Source organism: Anopheles bellator, chromosome 2 (genome assembly GCF_943735745.2).
Source record: "Anopheles bellator chromosome 2, idAnoBellAS_SP24_06.2, whole genome shotgun sequence".
NCBI lineage: Eukaryota > Metazoa > Arthropoda > Insecta > Diptera > Culicidae > Anopheles > Anopheles bellator.
The window spans coordinates 57,217,616-57,242,846 of NC_071286.1; the positions used below are offsets into that span (position 1 = coordinate 57,217,616).

The 25,231-nt window shown below is 47.5% G+C and overlaps 2 protein-coding genes across 2 annotated transcripts in view; one reads left to right on the plus strand and one right to left on the minus strand.

The window, feature by feature from the left end:
• Positions 1–621: 621 nt before the first annotated feature.
• On the minus strand, positions 622–6,409 carry LOC131208286 (medium-chain acyl-CoA ligase ACSF2, mitochondrial). Its single transcript, XM_058200966.1, has 6 exons — positions 6,118–6,409; positions 5,406–5,613; positions 5,147–5,275; positions 2,071–2,291; positions 1,636–1,998; positions 622–1,454 (listed from the first exon to the last, which is right to left on the minus strand). Exons 1-6 carry the CDS (start codon positions 6,177–6,179, stop codon positions 644–646), a joined length of 1,794 nt encoding a protein of 597 aa, XP_058056949.1. The 5' UTR covers positions 6,180–6,409; the 3' UTR covers positions 622–643.
• Positions 6,410–13,350: 6,941 nt separating this feature from the next.
• The window catches only part of LOC131207763 (serine/threonine-protein phosphatase 6 regulatory ankyrin repeat subunit B), a 37,998-nt gene continuing 26,117 nt past the window's right edge, over positions 13,351–25,231 (plus strand). The window contains 3 exon segments of the mRNA XM_058200392.1: positions 13,351–13,818; positions 20,524–20,625; positions 24,978–25,079. Coding sequence (XP_058056375.1) covers positions 13,351–13,818; positions 20,524–20,625; positions 24,978–25,079 — 672 coding nt within the window.

The following is a 25,231-nucleotide window of genomic DNA, read 5'->3' on the forward strand; positions in this document are numbered from 1 at the left end:
CTAAAAGTCCAATTTTGATTGTTGCTTTCTACACAAATTTACCTGTCTTAACGGCTTTTTGAATGTTCCCGCTTGAATATGTTCGCGTTGAAATATTTCATAGTGAAATGTTCCGTCCACGCGATATTGTAAGCAACAATGCTGGCGTTTTATGCAAAACATGTAATGATTTAATACTATAGAACGTTTCATTATGTCTAAGCACGATTTTAAATGAACGCCAAAAATTCAAATTAGAAGCAAACTCAATTTTTTCCAGCTTTTAACGCTCCGTTATCTTACTTAACAGTACGTTTTTACAAAATTACATTCCCGTTAACCGTATGCTAATTATCGAACTTTTGTGTCATTTTTGTGTCAATGACAGTTTACTTTTGAATGTTAAATCATTGTACACATTCATTGTGACGGAATATAAAAAGTATTCTAAAGCCTCTCTTGTGTTTTAAGCTACCTCCCTACCGATTTTCAGCCAAATCGGTTCAGCCGTTCTAAGTGAAACACCACCTTCACGACTTTTTTTTTATACATATAGATTGAATTGATGTAAAATATTAACGTCGATAAAGTTAAATTTAACAGTTTAGCATGATCTGTCTGATCAAATGATTCAACAAACGATGAGAAAATTAAACTAAGTTCTTTATTTCTGAGCTTGTTCCTGTTCGCTCGTAAAGAGCTCCACCAGCTTGAACTTTTGCACCTTTCCGGAAGTCGTTTTGGGCAGTTCGTTCAAGACGCGCACATACCTTGGCACCTTATAGTATGCCAGTTTCCCTTCGCAGTACTGTCGCACTTCCTCGCGATCTATTCGCTCGGAGGGATCCTTCAGGCGGACGTAGGCACAGAGTTCTTCGCCCAGCCGTTCATCCGGCACACCGACGCAGTGCGCTTCCAGGATCTTCGGGTACGTGTTGAGGAAGTCTTCCACCTCTTTCGGGTAAATGTTCTCTCCGCCCCGTATCACGACCTCCTTCAGCCGTCCGACGATCTTGCCATATCCGTCCTCCCGCAGGGCGAACCGATCGCCCGTCTTCAACCACCGATCTGCCCCGATCGTCTCACGTGTCTTCTCCTCGTCGCCCCAGTAACCGAGCATCGTTCCGTATCCGCGGACACAGAGCTCTCCGGCCTCCCCGAACGGCACCGTGTGGCCGGCGGTGTCGATCACCTTTGCCTCGTAATGGTCCGTCACGTGTCCTACCGTTTCCTGCACATCCTCCGGAGTTTCCTCGTGGAGCGACTGGAAGATGACCGCCGTCGTTTCCGTCATTCCGAACACGGTTTTCACTTTACGTACGCCGAGTGTCTGCTGCATGTCGGCAAACAGTTTCGGTGAACAGGTAGCCCCACCGGTGGCCGCTATTTCCGGTGTCTCCAGCCGAGCCCCGGACTCGACAATACGCCGCACCAGATCGACATACATGGTCGGAGTTCCGAGGATCACCGTGCATCTGGAAACCAAGACCAAGGCCAATTAAAATCTTCCTCTAATGCAAAATAACTTTCAACAGTTTCCTGGACACAACTTAGACATTATTTTACTATTTTTGTTCCGATTAATCCTAGAGTTGTGATAAGATGGAGTTTCCGTGAAAGATGGTCGGCGATTCTTAAGTAGCTAAGGGAACATACCTTTCCCGTACGATGGCGGCCAGGGAATCGGCCGCTTTGAAGCCGGCCGACGGTAGAACCACCGTCGAGCCGTAGGAGAGGCTCGCCATCAGTGCGATCACCATGCCGAACGCGTGGAACAGCGGCACCTGGACGCACATCCGATGCTCCTTCCGATCGAGCTCGTGACGCTCGCCGATATGCAGACCGTTGTTGACGAAGCCATAGTGTGACATCAGAGCCGCCTTCGGACTTCCGGTCGTGCCGGAAGTAAACTGTAGGTTGACGCCACTGTCCGGCGAGATCCGTGGCTGCAGCCGTTCGATCTTCGCGATGTCCTGCTCGCCCGCCAGCTCAAACAGATCGTCAAACCTGAACGCTCCCCTGTCCACAGGCGAAACCGCAAAACGGTGTACAAAACTGACTGGACCCTTTCTTTGTCCCTCTTCAACTTACGGTAGCTTCTTCTTGCTGTCGATGATGACGCTCCGGAGCGTAGGGACCGTTTTGCTGGTCAGTTGGCCCAGTTTCGACGTGGCCAGCTCGGGAGCGATATGGGACAACATGCCGTAGTAGTTCGCCTGCCGGAACCCTTCGGTGGCCACGATCGCCCTGGCACCGATCTTGTTCAGTGAGTACTCCAGCTCCATCACCTGGTACGCTGGGTTTATGCCGACCTGCAAAAAAATAACCGTACCGGAGCACCAATGAGATCAAGCGAACCGCGGAACCGAAGATTACGACGCATACGGTAAGAAATAATCTATCAATTCTTAAAACGTTCGATCATCGGATTTCTTAGTCTCTCCGTCTTAATTCTAGCGCGCCCGAAACAGTTACTTCTGACGTCAAACAGCTCTGGCCGGCCCGCTGTTCGCGTGACGCGATTTGCCCTCGGAAATCCAAACTCCCAATTTTGGCGTTTCCGCAATCCATCGAATCGTTTCCTACGCACACGTCACTCGACTGGGTTCCCCAAATCGGCGAAGAACCGGCTCCGGAAACAGGTTTCACCGGACGGGATGCGCTTGCCGCGCGTTCTAACTCAAAGTGTCAACAAAATTCGATTTCGTCGGACACCCTTTCGGACGACGATGCGATCAGTCGCGATCAGGTGGGCTTATCAAGCGGATCAGCGGTATGTGGTCCCGTCCGAGCTGCTGGTTGAGTGTGGTGTTTACATTGGCGTGGCTGCTGCACCGGGGAGCGTTTGGCCAGGGCTGTGGCGAACGAAAGGTCGACTATGCGAAGCTGATCTTTGGTGGCGAGGAAGCCATCTCGGGCCAGTGGCCGTGGCATGCGGCGATCTTCCATCGGCTCGATCGGACGTTCATGTACCAGTGCGGGGGCACGATCATCAACGAGAATACCATTCTGACAGGTGAGTCAGTGATGACCGGGCGAATATTAGGTCTTTTCTAACAACCCTTTTTCTCGACAGCTGCCCACTGTGTTACGTCTCATCAGGGAGTGCTAACGGTGGACCGGCTGTCGGTGCAGGTTGGGCGGACGTATCTGTATGCGGCCGAACAGCACACCCAGGAGCACCAGGCCGACCGGATCATCGTCCACGAGGAGTACAGCGCGAGTGCGGTCCGCAATGACATCGCACTGATCAAGCTCGCGACGGATATGAAGTTCACGGACTACGTCCAACCGATCTGCCTGTGGGACCGGGCGAAAACGGACATCGGGCCGTGGATTGGTCGCGTCGGGTCGGTGGTCGGATTTGGCATCACCGAGGTGGGCGCAGTGGCGAATCGGTTGCGGGTCGCCTACATGCCGATCGTCGATACGCAAACATGCCTCGACAGTAACCGCGATCTGTTCGGGCGCGTCCTCACACGCCACGTGTTCTGTGCCGGCTTCCGTAATGGTAAGGCACCCGTTTCCCTGTGCTAGCAACTCGGTGTTTAGTGTCTTCTATTCCCGCGCAGGTACTACGGTTTGCAGCGGTGACAGTGGCGGTGGAATGTACTTTGAGATCGAGAGTCGGTGGTACGTGCGCGGAATTGTGTCGTTCAGTGGCCAGCACTGTCAGTCGGCCGACTTTGCCGGCTTCACCGATGTGGCGACGTACCTCGACTGGATCAACCGCTACACGGCGGGCACCGCGAGTAGCCCGTACTCATCGGCCGTGATCGACCGGCAGAGTCTGCTGGCGCTCGATATCTGCGGAGTAAACAGCTACCCGAACACCGCGGAAGATGCGAAACCGGTTTTCCAAGGCTACCCGTGGCTCGGGCTGCTCGAGTACTGGCATCTCGCCAGTGGCCAGCGGCGTACACTCTGTCAGGTGACGCTGATCACTCGGCGTTACGTTGTGACCGCAGCTCAGTGTGTTTCGCTGCCGACCACTGCGTATCAGATGTAAGTTTGCGATCTGAGCGATCATTCGTGTTACGGCCCGTTAACGAAGGTATTTGTTTGCAGAGTTGGAGTACGGCTGGGAGAGTACAATTTGGCATCCGATCCGGACTGTGCCACCGTCGGAGGCAGGACGCAGTGTCAGCAGCCAGTTCAAACGATCGGAGTCGAGCAGATGCTCGTCCTGCCGGGATTCAACCGACCTGCCTATGCGAATGATCTGGCGCTGGTACGGCTGCAGCAGGAGGCTAACGTTAACCAAAGTAAGCATCACTTTGTGTGGCATCGTGGGGTTCAGCCGGGTTTAGGAGCTTGTGGTACACCACACCTTTCTGGTCCCATCAGACACATAGTATTGTCTTTTTGCCGAATCGATCTGATTTTGCAGTCGGAGTCGAAATACTTTGACAACCGTAAAACGTAATTTTCAGGCGCAAAGGTCGAAATAGTTCATCCTCTTCAAAGAAAAGTTGCAAAGTAAATTATTTCTTTTTCGACCTGAAATCATTTACCTGATAACAAAACAAGGTAATGTTGCCGAAAAAGCATAATGGGGAGCACCAAATTGACAGCTAGAGCCATCTGCTTCCACGCTCTACTTTCATAGGGTTGGGCCCGATAAATAGAGTAGATAAGAATGCAGATGGCGATAAGCATAACAGATCTGACTTCCATTGCTTCTCCTTTCCAGACAACATCAAGCCCATATGTTTGCCCTTCTCTACGGCGCTGAAGAGCCACAAGCCTTCGTACTTCATCCGTACCGGGTGGCTTTCCCGAAGCGCTGACACCTTCCTACAGCGGAGCTTTCCGAGCTCGATCGATTCGGTCACCTGCCAGGATGCTTACAACGATCAGGATGTACCGTTGGAGAAAACCTCCGGCCAAATATGCATCGGCCGCAACGGCCCATCGTCCGAGGCCTGCGTGTTCAACATGGCGGCCACGGCTCTCCAGTCGGTGCAGTTGGTTGGCCCGAGCGAACGGTACGTCCTCTACGGGCTGCTCTCGTTCGGTCCCAAGCAGTGCCTGGATTCGTATCCGGACGTCTACACGGCCATCGGACCGAACGTGGACTGGATCGTCACCAATATGCGCCCATAACCGTCAAGATGCTGCTCCAGCCAACTCCCAGCCCGAAACGAGAAAAGCGTCAGGAACTTACCGAAATCATGCCGGCACGTGCCACCGCCAGGTTGGTGAGATAGAACAGGATCCCATTCGGTGCCCACACAGCGACCCGATCGCCCTGCTGCAGACCGAGCTGATAGAACGAAGCCGCCAGACGATCTACCTGTCGAACGCGCGAATATGTCAATGGACCGTTACAAGGACCTAAGGACTAACGATGTCGCGACGACGATGTCGCCATTCAGACAGGGCGCCCAATTAGCTTGCTAATTGGCTCAACCTAGTCGAGATACCTTGTCGAGGACGGCGGAGAAGGTGAGACGGGTGGATTCGTGGCAGGATACGACGGCTTCATTGTTCGGGAACCGTTCGGCCGCCAGTTGCAGGTGTTGGCCAACGTTTCGGTAGACGAGCGGTTTGCTACCGATGTGATGCACGTAGCTCTGGCGCCGTTCGTGCTCCTGCTCCTGCGTCGATTGGGTGCGAACCGTCTGGAGGCATCTGAGTACGAGAGAGAGAGAGACAGACATTGTACAGGGCGAAATCTCAGGAACTGTGTTCACTTTTTATAGACTTGTGTGTGCATTTTACAGCCAGTTAGTTTTGCTGATCAGCAATAAAACAACGTATTTTTTCTAATTGAGCAATTCCATCATCGGTACGGATACGATGTAAATTGGTCTAGTATTAACAACTCAAGCACTCGTATCGGGCAAAGGTAATGAGATGATGATGCCTGACAACAGATCGTTACCATAAACGATCTCCTTAAACGCGATCGTTTGAAGTAACGATCGCGTTGGGTTGCGTTACTCATTATCTGACCAAATTCAACAAGGTCATTCGTGAGTTGTTTCACTCGCTTCACTTATCGCTTCCCTGTTCTTTATCAGGCCTACCTCTTCGCCGTCGTCGATGAGGAACGAGAATTAACCTGCCCAAGAACGCGCACTACCCGACACACGGAACAGGGTGAGTCGAAGGTTACAATCAGCCGTTACGTACCTGATCCACCCCGCTCGGTGACCCCGATGCAGTTTAACTGAAGCCGCTAACCGCAGTGCCATCGCTCGGCCGGTGGTTTTCTAGTGTTGAATTAATGAACCGATTCACTAAGGGACGTACGATCGCGATCTTGACACCACCTCAACCTCCTGCTAACTGACGCCGACTGACCGACGATACTGTGAAGTGCTTCGTATTCGGTATCAAATTACCACCATTACGCGGTACTGGGACCGGTAACAGCAAAAAAGCCTCAAGGCTTCCCAGCTACTAGCTGCGCACGCAAAGCCGTTCCCGGCGCTACTGAACCGACGGAACCGACTTCATCAGTATGCAGGGCCAGTGAAATCTGCGGTTCTCGGGTCGCGCTATAATCGTGATCTGTTTGGGTTGCTCTTATCGCACGATTCGGTTGTGCCATAAAGCTGGAGTCTCACCATGGGAGTAGAATAACGAATCGATTTGGATTTGGAAATTGATCAATTCACGGATGGGTGGCCGAGCCGAACGGTCTGGCTGTGGCAGGCCTGGCTGAGCCGGCTCCACTCGGTGTTGGCGGATTCGATTTGATAAGACTGTTTACAAGCCGCGTAAACGTTTTTTGTATACCGCGGTGGCTGACGCGCTTCCGCGGACGGCGCTGTCGGCACCCTATCTGACCTGCCCGATAAAGCTCTACAGCTCCGGCGCTGACGGGGTTGATTACTTAATAGAGCCCCACTAGCCGGCTTATCAGGCCGTTGTGCCATTGTTTATTTACTGATTTTCCGAGGTGTCGGTGTTCGTTGTGTTCCGTTTTGTGCTTGTTTAGATCGTGTCAGTGTCAGTCTGGTGTAGACTTCGAGGACCACTCATCTTCATCCTGTTGAAGAAAGGAGGAAATGCGAGAAATGAAGTTACTCCGAGAGGACACGGTAGGGTCCTGGGTTGGCAAACCTTTACCCGCAACAGGCAAACGGAGCATTGAAAATCCGTCTTCGTCCGTAATTGAAGTTTAAAATTCTTGGTACGCTTACCCGAACAACCGTAAAAAACATTTAAAAAACAAGCACCATAAAATTTACTGCTTTGAGCGCCACAAGGCAGCATCAGGTATGGCCACCACTGCCGTTTTGTCATATTTCTGTGGAGATGAACCCATTTTATTTTAACATTCACGTGCCCAGGGCCAATAGTAAGGACGAACATTAGCCAACGGACCAATCAAATAAATTTGGTCACTCTCGGAACAAATAATCGAAATGGCAGTCGGAGTCTAAAAAACAGGCAACCAAACTGTAAACTTTGTCTAGACTTTGGCACCATTAATTTGGTGCCGTATGTCGCGAGGCGATAAAGTTTGTGTTTTGTTGTCCTGCAATCTTTTCGATCTCTTTTTCGACTACGTGAACTAATAGAAAAAGCAGCGTACGATTAAGTATTTGTTATGGTAAACTTTCAAACTTTCTGCGGGTTGCGTTTATTCGATTTTCGATTTTTTATGGCGGTTTATGTTTCTACTCATATCACTAACTTATTTAGACAACTTCTAAATTAAACCAAATTGAGTAGCAAAAATTAAATAATTCAGAATGTTGACTCTGGCTTATGATTGAGCAGATAAACACGATATCGACGAAGGAGCGGAACCAAAACACAAAAAATGATTTTGCTTCGAGGATTGGAAAAATACTAACACAAGCATTCTGATACAATATCTCATGGGTTTTACTTTAAAGGGGATAAAATAGATATTCATGAATAAACTAATATAAAAAAAATATCGCAAAATGCCGGATTCTTTTTGAACAGCCCTCATACGTAATACTTGTTCCGTAATTGAAAGCTTAAGTTGCGGCTTGAAAGCTTAAGCTTAAAGCGTAAGTTACAAATCGAATGACTGAAGAAAAATAAGGACATACCAATAAGATCCTCAACGCAGCGCCAAGAGAGCTGGCTGAGAAAAAGTAAACTTCACGCCAATATGACTCAAAAAATTGGAACCGCAAGCAAGATGAGCCCCGGTTAGGAACCCGTCCGAAAAGTCCAGCACGTATCCTGGCCTGGCCTGTCGAAACGCTACCCCTGGCTGATTGGCAACACGACAACGGCAGTAAATAGTAAACGATCAAACTTCCTGTCCCCTACTAATAGAACGATAATCGTCGTGAAATCATTCTTCAATCCAGCGTTGCCCTCGACCGCGCGGACCGGCGCCATGCGAATGTTTACGAATTCAGCGACTCATCGGGTGGATGCCGCCCCGTGCGGTTAAGGAGGCCACATGCTCGAAAAAGGGGCTCGTCTCGAGGGGCCTGGTCTCGATGAATGGAGAACACCACGCCACGCCACAATGGGCGATGATTTGGACGTTTTCTTTTTGGGTGTTCGCTTCGACCTGATAGAGTTTCGCTGTTATTTACCGGCCTTCCATAGGGAAGTGCGTCTTCCAAGGAAGTGCGTTGACTGTTGATGGAACGCTAGATGGTGCGATGGAGCGGTTCCCGCCAAAATACGAATGTAGGGCGTTGCGATTAATCGATTTGAGTTTATTGGCGACAATTGAACCGTTTTGATTACGAATTATGGCACGAACTCCGAAATGGTCACTGATTCAATGGATGAGCTTGATTGGTGATAGTAAATTTAAGTTTTTCACTTTATAATTGTTTCTAGAGCTGTTAGCTTTATGGTTCTTAACTTCGCGTTGCTTCGCCCGAAGCAACATACAGGATCCATTCCATGAAAAGAAGAGCTCATCGTTTAATTTGTTGTTTGGCCGTTCGTGTACTTGATGAAAGCAGTTTTTTTAAAGAAATGTTTGAAAATGTGAACTTTTCTGGCCCAAATTTTAGAATTTCTTTTAAAATTACTGAAAATCATTCACGATCAGCAAAAATGCAAGAACTGTTGATTCAAATTTTGTGACAGGCTCTACAAAATTACCAGTAAAAAGGAGAATAGAACATTTTATACCTTTGACAGAAGGCAAATTAATTATTATCATTTCGGCGTACATGATTAAAAAATACCAAAAAAGATGCAATAAAGATGTAATCGCGATGTAATGTAAATTTACTAGTACTAGTAGTAAAATTTTGAAACAAGCAAAGAAAATTAATCTACTTTCAAAAAATTTGTTATCATTCAATTCAAAAGTTATGTGCTTAACAGATATCAAACATTTCACAATTGCAATTGGAGTTTCGACATTGGGGCTTTCCAATGAAGACTCTTTGAAGTATTTTCTTTTTGGGGCGGATGGCTGGAACACTCTTTTTGACAATGAGCCCCCAACACCCGGGGGGAACATCCGGCTTCGGTTAAGTGCCGGAATGCCGTCCCAACTACGCGGACAGTAAAGTCACCACGATTCGGCACAAAGAAGGCACGCACCCAAAGTGCTGTTTAACTTCCGTGGCGCACCGACCCATGGAAAGGGTCGCCGAACGGCCACAACCACGCTGTCCTCCTTCCTTGGCATTTGCATTTTTTCGTGTCCGAGATAGTAAGCGGAACCGGAGGCAGGACAGGTGGAACCCGGCGGCGGCGGACCTGGTAACAGCGATTGTAAACATATTTTGACAAACAATTTCCACGCGATACGCATAACAACAAAACACTTTCACCCTCTGAACTTCGCGGTGGCAGTCAGCCAGGACCCGTAGGGGCGGACTCGACTATAAGTGAGGGGACCAGAAATGAGGTTAAGCCGAAGAACGCCATCCTCTGGCCCGGTGCAGTCCGCAAATAGTTCGATTAAACAACATATCAGTCGCTTCGAAGACGATCTCCTTTCGTTGTCTCCGTTGCGCGATACGCTGGCTAGGAGTTTTGGAGTGGAGAACGAAACAATGGAAAACCGTCGATTTAATCAAGAAAGTATGATGATGCGTAAATCATGGCCGAAGAAAGGAGCGCACCCGGCACCAGGTTTGATGGAGTCAGTGGGCCAATCGGTTGCGCTGAAGTGCCGAAAGAGTTCGAATGGTTTCACCTGGCATGCCATCTTTGCCTTATACAGTTGAGGTCCATTGGACTCCAGGAGCCAGGAGTTCATTGGAAAGTTCATCGTAGGGTCTGCTGAGGTTTTCCCGTTTTTCTGTGGGTAGCCCACATGCATTTCTTTGTGCGGTTCCCGCAACCGAACAGTGGCCATTCGCTAGAACCAACACCAACAACGAGGCACCAACGGCCGGTGGAAAAAATAATGGCGAATCGATTATGCAAATTACCACCCCAGGTCGGCCAGAGGCCCAAATTGTCCGCCCGTATCCCGTATGACGGGCCCATGATGTGTGGTGGTATTCGGAACGATGTGAAACGCAAACAACGAACACAACGGAATACTCTTCGGTGTGCGGCTATGCAACTGCAACATGCTGCACCCTGCAATAGAGTGGACTGCACCGCATCGTCCAGCTGGCCAGGCTCTAGATACGGAGGTCCTTTTACTTCTCGTTATCTAGGCTATGCACCATAGGAGTTCTATTCATTGTCTTCTGGACGTTGTCTGCTGTTTTCGGATAGATTTGAGTAGAATTCCCTCAACAATTAGGGAAATGGATCCAAGTGATTTTCCGAGCCATTGCTATGGCTAATAAAATAAATGAAATATCTGCTTCCAGAATGAAACAGTGCTTCGAGAATGTTTTCATATTGCGATCTCCAGCTTCAAATCCGTTGACAAATACGTTGACGTGAAGGGATAGGGTGTTCCTTCTAGTTTTTTGTATTCCGAAAATGGGGCACATTCGAAGAAAAAGGGGCCGTGGATGCCGTCAGACTTAAATCCGCACCAAGTAATCACTCGTTGTGAGTGCATTGGCTTCTCTTGCACGATGTGTGGGTTTTCTAAACCCCAAATATGGCAATTCCTCTTATTAACATAACCATCGAGGTGGAAATTAGCTTTTCTAATTGGGTACAGTTTGAATTGAAATAAGTTAGCAATTGTAATAATCACTTTGGAAATAGTTTTATATTTCACAATTTTCCGAAAGCTTGTCGCGTCCCATTTTGTAAATATCAAAAAATTTACTAATTATTTACAATTTCCAGAATGAAATTTGGCGCTTCAAAAGACAAGTAACCGGTCGTTGAAAATTCAAACACTTGATGGATCATCCTATACAAAAAGGACCCTCCGTCAGAATCGAGGCACAGTTTGGCGACAGCTATCCGAATGGGTTGGGGGGGACAACAGGAAGATCCCAAACCCAAACATTGGCCACCGAAAGTTCCATAATTTGGGCACGCGCAGGTTGCTATACAACACGAGGACGCACGCCAGGAGTCCGAACGGCAGACGGCGACCATGTAATGTGGTCCGTGGTAACGGCCAAGACGCGCGTTCCTTACACGGGCCGAGTTCGATTCCTCTGGGTGTGCGGAAGCAGGCGGTCGGCAGTCGAGTTCCGGTACAGCCGGGGACGATAGTATACGGCACCAAACAGTTGTTGTTTGGACGCGAGAAACAACTCGGGGCAAGCTGAGGAGAGAGAGAGATTGTGGTTTTGGCTGCGTGGCTCCACGTTTCGCTACACGCCACCGGAACCCAGCCCGCCCCGCCGCGGTGGCTAGGTCCTTGGCAACGGTGACGAAACGGATCATAAACTAGAACATGTATAGAGCGTAGGATTTCCTGCGTAGCGTGGACCGTGTGGTGGTGTAGGTTCGTCGGTTCTGTGGCCACGGCCGAGGCGGCTCCCGAGTATATAGATCTCCAGTACATGTGTGTAGGTTCGATACACGGGACCCGGACCACGGACCTCCACCATTGATGGTGGAGGAACGCGAAATCGCGTTTCGCTGAAAGTTGTGTTATACGGCCGGGAACTTGCGGCACTCGCTCAGAACAGTTCGAGACGTTGGCCCGACAGGTTGAGCTACTCCGGAGAACTACTCGAGAACTTTAGTAGACCCCCTCCCTCGTGAATCCTCCAGAGACCTCTTGCTCTTCTCTGGCGACGGGTCTGCTGAGGTCGGTCGTTTGCGTGGAACATTCCAACACCTTACCTCGTGACCAAGTGAGTGAGTAAATTACGGGGTGGACGCGACCGGTCTGTCCGGTAGGTCAGGTGCGAGCTCTGCAGACTTTCGAAGGGGCCACGCGACTGTTACATAAGTGCCTCCGGATTTTCGGCACCTCCATAAAACCGAAACCCGAAAGGAGGTCCAGCTGTCAACTTACGGACGGAAACAAGGCAGGACGACGAAAACCCCTCGCCAGCGCCTAGGGCTCGCCCGAGTCTTGGACTTCGCTAGTGGTGGTAGTGACCCTCTGCTCCGTCGAGCCGAGCACCGAAAAGTGTGTTAATTAGATGACCGACTGGCGGGTCCGCGCCATGACCCGGTCTTCGCGAGCAGCTATTTCGGGTTGAGATTGTGCTAGAGTAGGGTCAACGCGGACCTCGTCCGTACCGTCGGACTCGACTACTCGGGGCACTTTTAATCGCCGCGCCGTGTAGATAGTTTAATTGAGTAAATTGTTGTAAAAAGGTGTCGCTGCGAGAGTAGACTAGATAACGTTAGAACGAGTTACTTGCGTGGTGTAGGAACTCCCAGAAAGTAGTTCCTCAACCAGAAGTGCGCGCCAGATAGTGTCCGGAATAGTGTCCATCGTAGATAGGCTAGTTACAAGAGGCTCTCTTTCTGGTGAAATATTGTTTAAGGAAAAGATTTCCCAGGTCTTACTGATCCTGGACCCGTCTGAGAGCCGAGTCAGACGCATGTTTGGGTGTGACGCGAAGGAACACAACATTACGACCGACCGACAGCCACACGCGGTAAAATCGATGGAAATTCCGTCCCCGAAAAAACGGAACCCCCGTTGTGTGGCCTGCCCTCCCGCTCGTGGCAGCAGAACATGTCAAGGACTTTCACCACAAATCTGTTGCTGAATGCGGTTGCTGAATCAATAAAGCAACCGCCGCAGCCGGCTGGCCAGCCGACCTGACGCGGGTTTGATGTTTTCCTTTGTGTAGCTCCGGTGAAGAAGCGAAAAAGAGCTGAGCTCGATGGGATGATTTGGTGAAGATTTGGCGATGGAAGCAAACTACTGATGGAGTGATGTGGAGTGTCCAGTGTGTGCGTTTCTCAAAGGAAAACAACAGCAATGTGGAAGCCATTTTGGAGCGGTGAAATTGTGAAATCATGAAGCGCCGGCCCGTTGAAGCGTGGTTGAAGAAACTGTGTTGAAGCCTGTCCGAGAGCTGAGAGAGTTCCGAGAGTTCGAGCTGTCCGCGAGCCAAGATGGATAAGTCCAAGAAGCCGCCAGCCACGGCGGGTGGTGCGGCAGGCGGTGGCACGGGGGCCGGTGGAGCGGGGACACCGGCCGGAGGTGGTGGCGGTGGTCCCGGAAAAGCCCCCGGTGGCCCCGGCGGGAAGCCGGGCGGCAAGGGCCCGCCGAAGGGAAAGCCCAGCGATAGTGACGCACCGGGAGCCAGCGGCAAGGCGGAGGGAGATCCGGGCAGTGGCAAGGATGAGTCCTCCGCCGGGAACGGTGACAAGAAGCCGGATAAGGCCGACGCTGAGCAGCCATCGCAGCCGAAGCCTGGCAGTGCCGGCGCGACGGTCCGCGACGGTGCCCAGAAGGTTCTTAATCTGGCGATGAAAAGCGAATGGGCTCCCGTTGAAGCTGTGCTGAAAGGCTTGGAGAAGGCGGTGGCCGCCGGTGGCGACGACGCCAATCTGTCCCCGCTCGCCGGGGTGCTGGATCCGGTAAGTTCCTGTTCGGTCAATTGCCAAACTTTTGCGTTCAAAGTCCAGCAAACGTAGTTAACCTGTCATTTGCCCAAACTGTCAAATGACTGACTCAAAGGATTCGGGCTAATGGTATTATGCGTTAAAAGGTTTGGAACTCATCTTGACGACGAACTATTCCAAATTAGATAATTTGGAAAGAAAAACGAATAGTAAGTGCCTTACGCACTGCTTTGCGATAGAAAATCGCAAATGCAAAGCGTCTGTAAAGCCCCCTGTGGTCCGTTGAAGTTATGGCTTCCATGTTTTGTAATTCTGAAGTTCGTTCTTTGAAATTCAAATTGGAAGAGGATACAGTTCGTAAAATATAACTGGCTTTGGTGATCAATATCTCGTGTCGATCGTACAGTTTTAAATGTAGACTCATTAGGCAGGCTTTAAGCTGATATTTCGCACTTAAAAAAAAATGTAAGTTGTTTGTTTCACTCGTTTGAAAGTTACAGGGTGTTAACAATGGAAATCAACTAGAGAAACTTTGGTACATTTTACAGATTTTCTTTGGCAAACGCGAAAATTCAAGCTAGGCCACTGAAATTACTGGCGATACTCTAACAGCTAGTGCAGTTTTGGTTTCATTTATCCGTTTAAGATATTTTTGATGTCTTTAGCACCTCGCCCAGGCAGACCCGCCAACGAAAATTTCGATAAAATCACTGAAATAATCAAAGCTGATCAGCATTTTGGTAATCAGAGCATCGACATGGAGCTAAAAATTAACTATAAAAGAGGTTTAAGCCATTTGCATAAAGTTGGGTTCACAAAGAAGCTCGATATTTGGGTGCCACACCAATTCACGCAAAAACATGATGGCTTAAATTTTCATCCGCGAAGATTTGGCCAATCGGAACGAAATCAACCCATTTCTCAAACGGATAGTGACTGGGGATGAGAAATAGTTTCCTGAGTAATAAAAAATTGAAATCAAGAAAAGATTGGGTAACTAGATTGCAAGAGTGTTTCGCCAATAACTACCAAGAGAAGAAGCATTATGAAACCACCTTTAAAGTGGCAACAAATTGTACAACAAAACTCACATTTGACGCAAATTGGGACATCTTCAATAATATTTTGTATTTCACACAAAAATAGTGGCAAAAAATTAATAATAATAATTTTTCACGCAAAAATTTCCACAACCTTATGTATAAAAGCATCGAAAATTGACAACATTGGTTGATACAATTGTCGCATCGTTTGGAAGTAGAAAGGAAACTAAACTTTGCATAAAAACTTAATAAGTGGACGGAATAATCGTACTACGAGTACATATAAAAAATAAGCTGTTTCGATTCATCTACTCATTCGATTTTCACAATTTGCTTCTGTACCTGTTTACTATGTTTATGTTTATTACTATGTTTTTATTGAAAAGGGTTTTAAATGGCCTAATTTGTCGCAATTCCTTTATATAATGTAATAATGAGTAGTATATGCAAACAGTTGAAATTATTAGTTTTGTCATTGATTAGAGCGAGTGCAGAAACTGTTTTTCCCAACCAAATATATTTTTATATTAATGGTCGTATAATTGTATGTATCGTAAATGCTTTTAAAATTTACTAACACAGGTCTCAGTTACAAATAAAATTATATTAACTAAACGAGCGAAATTAAGAACATTGTACTTGTTGGCAAAAGCACAATTGGTTTTAATGAAACAAACAAATCTTAAGATTATTTAACGAAATGTTTTTTTCATTCTTTATTAAAGAATTTGGTTTTACACTAACTTTTATACCCTAAAGACGATTTAAAGGTATAGAAATTAGAACATACAATCGAAAATTTCCATACAATCGAAAAGCGAGCCTTCGTGTGGTTTAGATTTTGTCCCTCACAGTCAAAAAGGACTGCTGACCGACTGCGACTACTATGAGGTAATATCAGGTACCTGATTCGTCCATGCTTTAAGGTCTCGGGTTTTCTTGCTCGGTGATTTTCCTCACTCGGGAAGGGACGAATAGATCCGTTCCATAGTCCATGGACCCACGGAAGCCCGAATAATTTCTTGATCGTTGACCTTTCGTCGGATCGTTGACCAAGGTTCGGGCGCTGGATTTTCCTGATCCGAAACCATAACGCGAACCCATTTTCCAACACACTCTGTCCATTACTTTAAACTGTGACTTCAAACTGTGACTACCGTCCAGAGCCTAGCCCTGGAATGGAAGGCTCGGCACGAAAACCAAGCGAAGTTTCAAGCGCCCCACAAAGCGCTGCGACCGTCCGGGTGTCCGTTTTACAAAGCGATTTATTGGTTTCGCAAACATGGCGACACATAACTCAACGCCAACGGTGGCGGCTTTCCTTTTTGGTCTGGTCCGGAATGGGCCCTTCCCCGATAGGCGCCTCCTTTTGAGGAGCGTGGTGAAATTTATTCCATCGACTGGACGATGGAAAATGACTCCTTCGTTTAGCGTGGACCGTAAAAAGTTACGCGACCATAGGAAGCAATGGCACAGCGCCATGTAAATGAGCGTCCACGATGATGGTCCGGCTTTCGGTCGTGCGGACTTTCGCATGCCGCGTGACACGCACCATTTGCCTGGCACAAAAATAGGAAAATGATCCACAATTTTCGTAAAACCCTTAATTGTGCCTATGAAATATTGGACCACGAATCGGCACGGCACGGATCCGCTAATCGTCGGGCGCCGTTGCGCTTTAATCGACCATCACTTTCCCCGTACGGACTCGGGCACCGAAGCTAATTGGCAGGTTTCTGTGAGTGTGATTGGCGTGGGTCGTGCCGTGGTCATAAAGACGGAGACCATAAGAAAGGCAACCCCTTAAATGGGGTCAGTGGAGATTGGTGAAATTCGAGCATCGCATGCGTCACTCGAATCGACCGCACGGATCGTGGCATTGTTCTTGGGCGTGTGCGGCCGTAACCGTGCAAGTGATAAAACATGCTTTTTTATATTCTGGGACCCCCTCTAGGTGGGTCTGAATTATCGCCCGATAATGTCCTTCGTTTTGCAGGGCCTTTCGTTACACTATGCAGTAAACGCCCTAACTTTAGGCCTCCTTAGGGGCTAGGACCTTGGCTTTCTGCGCGATGCATCAGTTTGCAAACCTTTCCCAAACCTCGGTACGTTATAGCATTCCGCAACACTCCGAGTCGTCCGCGAGGTCTCTGTGAGTGGCCGAATCGAAACAGATTGAAATCGCTTTCCAACGCGAGGCCTTATCGTGTCCACCTCTCGCAGTCCTTGTCAGAGGCCTCATATTTACTGGAAAATGGCAAATGGCACTCCGGTCCGCGATCCACAAATAACACAGAGCACTCAGAAGGGCATATCTGCAAATCGCCTTCCACAATCACATCCGCCTCTGGAGTGTGGCCTCCGGAATAGTTGACAGTTTTCGTCCCTAACCCCTTTCTAGGCTGGGAAATATGGTGCCAAAGGGTCATTTGGTCGCGCGGAGTAGAAAAAGGTCAACTACAATTGCATCTGCAAGCCCCAAGCCCCCAGGAAAAATGGACCGGCGGTCATGAATTTCTTCAACTGCATCATAAATAAACGGCAATGCATGTGGCTCTCAACGCTGGTAAATGTCATGCCACTGGCACTGCGGCCGGCCAGTGCCAGTGAGGTGCGATTAGGTAAACGTGGAAGTACTTCTAGGGGGAACTTTCTTCGGAACTCCCGTGCACAATCTTCTTCCGACGTAGCAAATAGCAAGTAGCTTTGAGTGTTTGCTGATTATATTTTAATTATGATTACAAGCTTTTGTGGCACGTGTTTTAGTCCCGGCCACTAATGGAGATGGATGATTTGCCTACCTTTTGGGACCTCACGGTCTCGTATCAGGGGTTACTCCACGAAAGTCAAGGATTTCGCTTCGCTCGTCGAGATGAAAGTTGCCATTAACCTTCGACTTCGAGCGAGCGGGTTTCGTTTCGCGGATTCGAGTCACGGTGGTTGATGGTTTGAAAATAGAAATGCTAATGAAGCCTTCGTAATTCGTGTTAAGCGAGGCGCCCTTGAACCAGCGCGCCCTGAGGTCCCTTTTTCTTTGCCCCGGCCATGGTTAAATGCAAACAAATCTCTTCCAAACACGAGAAAAACCAAACCTTTTTTACGGGCCGTTTGCGAATGTTCGCCGCGCTGGGAATGATGTTTTCGGCAGCTATTCGTCGTCAAATCGATTTCTGGCGTGCGGAACCGTTGAAATCTCCGCCAGGGGCGTTCCGATGGACAGCTGGACTTTATTTATCAGTAATGTCACATGCGCCCTAGCGAATCCATTTTGGGATCAATCTTGATTCGGTACACGCATGTTCGTGCCACGTATGCTATGTACGGTTCCGGGGGCTTTATGTTTCGTGTTTTTCAGTACTTCACGCCGTTTGAAAGTGCGTATACAACTACTCGAAAATGTCGGTTATTTTAGTAAACTATTTATTCGATTTAGATTAAGTTGGCGCCCTAGCGACCTAGTTGACACTTTTGTATAACAAAAGCCCAAACTTAATAGTATGTAGATACAAAGTATTTATATTAAAAACAGAGGCCAGAATCCAGAGTTACGAGAATTTTGCAGTGGTTAAAGGACATGTCGAATCATAGAGAGTCAAGACTAGAGCACAATTGACTGGAGCAGACAAGACGATAAGACGGCTTTTTATAACCCGCTTAGGTGCACTCAGCATGTTCAAGAATCGGACTAGCCAAAGCACAGTAGAGAATTTTGGAACACATTACGTCGATGAAGCATTTCTTAGCAATTAAGTACAAATCTTGACAATAAAGTACAAAGTACAGCACTTAAAACAAATCCTAATGTTCTAAGTGCTCTGCTGACTATCTCTTCTTTGCGATCCTTAAAACTAAGCCTAAGATCATACCGAACACCTAAATCGCGAACCACACTGACTCTAGAAATAATTGAACCCAGATTGGATTAGGAAAATAATCATTGGACACAAATGTGTAAAAGTTCCTTTAGTCAGAAGAGTTTTCAATTGGTAAAAACAGAAAATATAACAACAATAAGACTGAACTCTTGAATATACCTTCAATTATAAAAGATATACAACAATACCCATACGACAATTCATTGATCACACATTTTGGTTTACTTGTTATAATCAGTTCTTATGATAAATGTTAGTTACAATATTAATAACTAGCTAATTTTACATCCACTCGAATTGTTAATTCCTAATAATATAACATCGCCAATAATATCGCTGTGGTAAAAAGCATCGTTCACCTTTAGAGTGAAATTTAAAGATTCTAAATTAATTCTGTAAAGTTTAAGCGTTATTTAACTAAATTGAAATAGGGTTTCAGTTAAAGTTTGTTTAATAACTTTTAAGCAAGTTTAAGTAGTTCATGTTTTCAATTAATATATTCAACCATTTTTTCATTATCCTTGAATAGTGAAAATGCTAATAATAACATCCTTCGAACATGGACCGTGGGTCGGACTCAGTTGGTGAAACAATAGTTAGAGAAGAAAGCTGTTGCAATATTTCTTAGTTACTTTTTTATTAAGCAATTGTGTTATTCTCTAAAGTTGCAAACGCTTATCAAAACGACGCTTTGAATAAATTGAATGTAAACAGTCTTTATAACACGTTAGGATAAAAAGCATACGTCATTGAGAAAGTTACCAACACGTGCGTCAAAGCAAAAAATGTCGAATTCCAAATCAAACTAACCCATTTCGCAAACAATGATTAGAATCTAGGACACACCGGTGTCCAGTCCACCAGCCCAGCACACTGTTTCGGTCCGGTTCCGCCCAAGACCTCGCACTCCACATAAACCGTTCCTACGAAGGAATGCGAGAAATAACAGTTAACATTTCACTTCCGGCGGCGTACCTCGTATTCGAGCAAACAGCTGTCTGACGTCACATTTATTTCACTTACTTCAGCGGCACTTACTCGTCGCGGGCCCCCTTCAAGTTGCGGGTGCGTTGGGTGAAATTAAAACACGAAAACGCATAAATTATAGCGAAACGAGCGTCGAGGGGCGTTGAGTTGCAAAAACCGAATTACCATAATGGAAAACGCAACCGGGCAGGATAGGGAGGGTGTCACAAATGTTTGTTTAAACTTTGGGTGCCGCAGAACAATGCAGTTTAGTGGAAAGCGATACGAAACTCCGGGCCGTTCCCATTAAGCCGGTCCCAACATTGTCGTAAATCGGGCTTCCCGTATCTTTCTTGCCAGAGGGTTAAAAGTGCCTACGGCAAAAGTGAGTCTTTGGGTCAGGCGTGTCACGACAAGCCGTTGACCGGTGACTGATGGCGACCGGACCCCAGGGCACCGCCAGGCGGTCCGACGAAGGACCTCAGATTGCACGCCACTCTGACGCATAGAAGTTTGCGTTTTTCAGCATATTCGTGTCCATCGCGTGTCGGCAAAAAGTATGCTCAAGACACTCACAACCCACGAGCAGATCTGGGCCGCGAGATACGGAACTGGGCAACTGGTTTTGGCCAGTTGCTGCGGCACGCGTGCTGTCGTCTTAGGCCGTCGAGTTAAGCTCAAGAAAGTGACGTTACAATGGGGCCTTTTTAAACTCCTTCCAAAAATAATTTTTCTTTTGTTGGGGATTGGTCCAGAAGTGGTCTAAGGGTACCTCCGTTTCGAACCTAACAATCATTCGTTATCCTTCTTTCTCTCTCTCTCTCTCCCATCAACAGGGCACCGGGATGACACCCCTGATGTTCGCCGTCAAGGATAACCGAACGCCAATCCTGGATCGAATGATCGAGCTCGGATCGGACGTTGGCGCCAGGAATAACGTAAGTAACCCTGCCGGCGGCTAAGGTCACCGGAGAAATATGTTTCGCAATTGAGTGGAAATTTAATTTTCCACTCCACGGGTCCACGGCTGCATTCCGCATGGAAAATTAACTTCGATAAATCACGCACAGCGAATGCGAAAAGAGCTTCCCGACAGCGCCTCTCCGGTTCCCCTCTAGACCCCCCGCAATCCGGTGAACTTCACCTGGATACGCTTAACTCGGTTTGTGGCACATCTCAGCGGGTTCGGTTGGCCTGGTTGGCCAATAAAATCGTTTTATCGCCACCGCTCCCGCCGGCCGATGACGGTCACCCCGAAATCGTTGTCGATTGGCGTCAAAGGCGAACTCAACTCCCGGGCGTTCTTTGGAACACGAAACATAACGACAACCCAACCGGTGGCAATGAAAATCGAAATGAGTTTTGCTTCGTTTTTCTTCGTTTCTTTTCCCTTGTGGGCGATACGGATCAAACCGTGCCGAGGGTCGCGTTGAACTTTACCCACTTTACCCCGTGCTCCGCGAAGGCGATAATTAGTTGGTGGGGGTCCCTTTTGAATGGCCCGGTGGGGATTTTTTGGGGGGCGACTCCGGATTTTTTCGGTGACCGTGAGCCGTTCGTTGTAATTTTCCGTTCCAACCGACCGAAAGCATTCCATGCGTCCGGCGAAAGGATTTCAATTCGGTGGTTTCAAATTTAACCCAAACGGTCCGGAGGTTCGGAGGTTGAACGGATGCACTGTGTTCCACTGTGCTCAGCCTTCACTACACCAGACCATGACCTCGTTCGCGGCGGACCAACAGGGAGCCCTCATTTTCTGCTGGCGGGTGCCATAGTTATCAGCGAAAAAAGGGAAAGTTGCCCTCACATATCCTTTGCGCAGAGAGTTGCTTCTCATTTCCGAGCCGTTGTATATCTTGATTTCTATCCGACGCTCCCTTTGGAACACCCGCCCGACGTGTCGGTGAGACGGTGATTTTTGTTTTCTCGTGCAGCGTGCGGCGTGTTGCGTGCTGTGACTGCCACGTGGTTCGATACCGGAAGTTTGATTCGGGTTTCGAACTCTCGCGCTCCATTCCGATCCGTTCCGGGACCGCTGACCTAATGGCCTAATGGACCAGGGAGGGATAGTTTACTTCGCTAATTTTCACATTAGCAATATTGGATCGGAAGCGACGAGCACGGGTTGCATGCGAAAGTGAAATCAATCAACAAGTTGACCACTCCAAGAACCCGGCGCTTTTGCAGTCCGAGGCCGGGAAGGAACCACCAAACCAAAGGCTACGGCTACGGTAAACTGCGTGAAATGCAAAGTAGAATATTATTCTTCGGACCTCGGGCCTGGTGGGGTGCCTGGAAGGAATCACCTCACCCGGACCGTGTTACCGGTACATCAATTTTACCCTCGGCCGCCGGTTGGTGTGTGGGCCGAGATTTTAAGGCTATCATTAAGGATGTTGTGACAGCGCATTTTTTACCTTGACATCCTTACGGCTTACGGTGGGCTGGGCCGTGACCACCGCGCTGGCCACGGTGTCGCTTTCTCAGAAGATAGGAAATTACTGGAGACATCAATCTCGGTGCCTCACCTACCTCACGATGCTCATTAGGAGCAGCACCGTTTGGTTACGGTGAATCACACGGCCCAGACACGGTGATTTATTATCGGCAGGATGTGAAGCTATACACATCACGTCTAGTGAGGTCACTCTAATTACCGGATAGCTACGAAGAAAGGATATTAGCAATTAAATTAATGAATCAAAGATTGATTATCTAGCATTTTTTTACGGTAATTGGGTTACTAAAAACCAATAAATCGCCGTTGTGTTACAATTCATTTCGTAATATTCATTTCTCATATTTTGAACTATTTGTTGTTTGATTAAAATCGCATTAAATGCCGTTAGATTAAGTTAGATTGGAACTTGTTCTTGATAGTTCGTAGCGAATGATCATCCTGACATAATCAACTCAGGGTCTTGACCAACAACTGCAATTTGTTCAGGGTGCGCAGTCATGGTAGAACCTATAGAAATGTAAAAAAACTGTACCATTTTTCAGTTAAAAAAGCGGGCTAAAATTTTAGTATTGTACATTGCAAATAACCGTGGAATAGTGAAAACTGTGAGGAATTGAAAGTTAACATCACTGCAGAAATAGCTGTTATTGCGCCCGCAATGTTGTCAAACACAACGCAAAATGCCCAAAACAGGATCGCCAATGGAGGCGCTAATTTGATCGATATTGTGTTTTGAGTAAATTGTTAATAAACGGCATTTTATATTCTTCATAAATCTTGTTTATTTGTTAAAATTGACTGGAAAATAGTGGGTTTTTTCTAACATTTTAATAGGTATTGTAATGATTACGCACTCTGTCTAATTTTTGTAAACTATTTTACAATTTACAAATGAAACGCTTTGAATATGGAAGCGTTTTACAAGCGTTTTCTCCAGAATGGCTCATTATAACGATTAAGTTTACTGATAATTTTTTTACACGAAGCTAGTGATTAGGATTCGTGGTTTGGTATCAATAACGTGTTCCATCGATGGAACCACAATCGTTACTTGGCCAACCATCCATTTATTTCCCACTGCACGGTCCCCTTGCGCCACGATCGTTAGATGGTCGATGAAAAGTTACTCACTCACCGCAACGAGTCTTGAGTCTTTCCCATTTGTCACCAACAAATTTTCCGAACCACAAGTTCTCCGTCGGAGATACGGACCTGTCTGGGGGTGCTGTTCCTACAATCAAACGTTCAACTTCCCCTACATGGCACAACGGAGCATGGCACAACTACTATCGCGCCCTCGGGCTCCCTAGCGACCAATACTTAATCGAGCGAAAGAGAGCGAGAGAGACAAAGAGAAAGAGAATGCTAGAGTGAAATATTTCACGACTACCATCACGCGCCACTATATACTATTTCGCGAAAGGTACATAAGCCCCGCACGGCCTACCGAGAGCTTCGATTCTGTTTCGTCAAAATGGATTCGGCTTTAGCAGCCGATTCACCGAGTGGGGCTTCGCTTCGGTAGCCAGCGGTCCTTGTTTGCATGATCGTCAGCACAGAACAACATCATCGTCCTGGCCCCCATTAGTGACCGGTACCGAATCGGTGCTCGGGAGCAACAGGTTTTGCGTGTCTGGCCGAGATTGATCCTAAGAATAGCGCGAAGACGAGCCACGTGTTTTGCCCTCGTGGTCCTCACTTCCGGCTCTCACGCTTATCTCCCGGCGGTCACGTGGTGTATTTTTCGTTTCCGCCTCTTGAAGTCCGGTTCGGTTCCGTTTTTTTTAAACTTCGTTTACTGTTGCCATAAATAACCGACCACCGAAAACGATGGCACCACACTGCGGCTAAAATATCGCAACCAGCAACAGCGACGCCAACAAGGGGCGTGTGAGTAGCCCAAAATCTCTGATTTGCATATTTGGCCGCAGTGATAATTTGAAAAAAGGCGTTTAAATGCCACTTCCCCGGCACTGTGCCCACTGTAGACTTTTCAGAGTTTCAGAGCGAAAGGTTTTGGGGTTTGTCGAATTTCTGTAAGCTGAGGTGTGACCGTGTTTCTTTCGCGTGCACCTTTCGGACCTTTTATTTTCTCGGCACACCGAAGCAGAAAGGAAATGTTCTCGGTAATTTGCGATCATGCTCATGGCGGATGGAGCGGAGGTCCCAGTTGAAATTATGGCCGCTTTTCGTGGTTTGGCTTTGAACTTTGCATGTTCATAGGTGGTTTCCTGGCACTCCCTGGCGGGTCAGCAGCGGGCCTCGGGAAAAAGGTTCTTATCTCATCGAAGTGCAAGTGCTTTATGTGCAGGATGAGGCAAAATATGTTTCCGTTGGGTTTTTGGGTTAATGAAAAACGCAATAGCGTAGGCACGAGATGCCGTTTTCTGTATTAAGCTGTAAATCGCCGGATCGATCCGATGGGCTAAGGTGGTTTAACCTACTCAGGCTTTACACGCCGCCAAGTGTCGATAAATTCGTATCAAAAACATGAATGCTTCATGCTCTTCAAATAACGTGAGTTCGCGTGTTCTGTTTTTCATGTACGTGAGCGGCATATATTATTATTTCTATAGTACAGCAAAGATTCCATCATGAATTGATCACTGAACTGGACTCGGTCGGCCGTTTCGTTCCCTGGAATCAAGAGCGTGCATTTTAATGTTAAATTTGTCGAAAAGCTCCGCCTCTCTGGTGTTGATGACCGTGCTGTAATTAGAAGATAAGAGAACTTCACTCAAGTTATCCATTCGATCATTTTCATTCAATCGATTTCATTCACCCTATGTTAATAGCTTCATTTTGAAACGCTTTTCCTTTCTTCCGCAGGACAATTACAATGTGATACATATTGCTTCCATGTTCTCTAGAGAGGATGTAGTTAAATTACTTTTACAAAAGCGAGGTGTTGATCCGTACTCAACTGGTGGGGTAAGTAAGACACTGACGAACCTCTTCCAAACTTCAGCCGGAACGATCCATCCATCATCCAAGCGGCACTCGATCCAGAATACTGTAGGTTGCTGGCTTTGGCATAAACGTCATGTCAAAGTGATGATTTAATCAATTTACGGTACGGAGCT

Coding starts and splice junctions, on each gene's coding strand:
- LOC131208286 (XM_058200966.1), bottom strand. CDS start 6,179: ATGGCACTGCGGTTAGCGGCTTCAGTTAAACTGCATCGGGGTCACCGA. Junction 5,614..6,117: donor CACCGAGCGGGGTGGATCAG/GTACGTAACGGC, acceptor TCTCGTACTCAG/ATGCCTCCAGACGGTTCGCA. Junction 5,276..5,405: donor TCTCCGCCGTCCTCGACAAG/GTATCTCGACTA, acceptor CGCGTTCGACAG/GTAGATCGTCTGGCGGCTTC.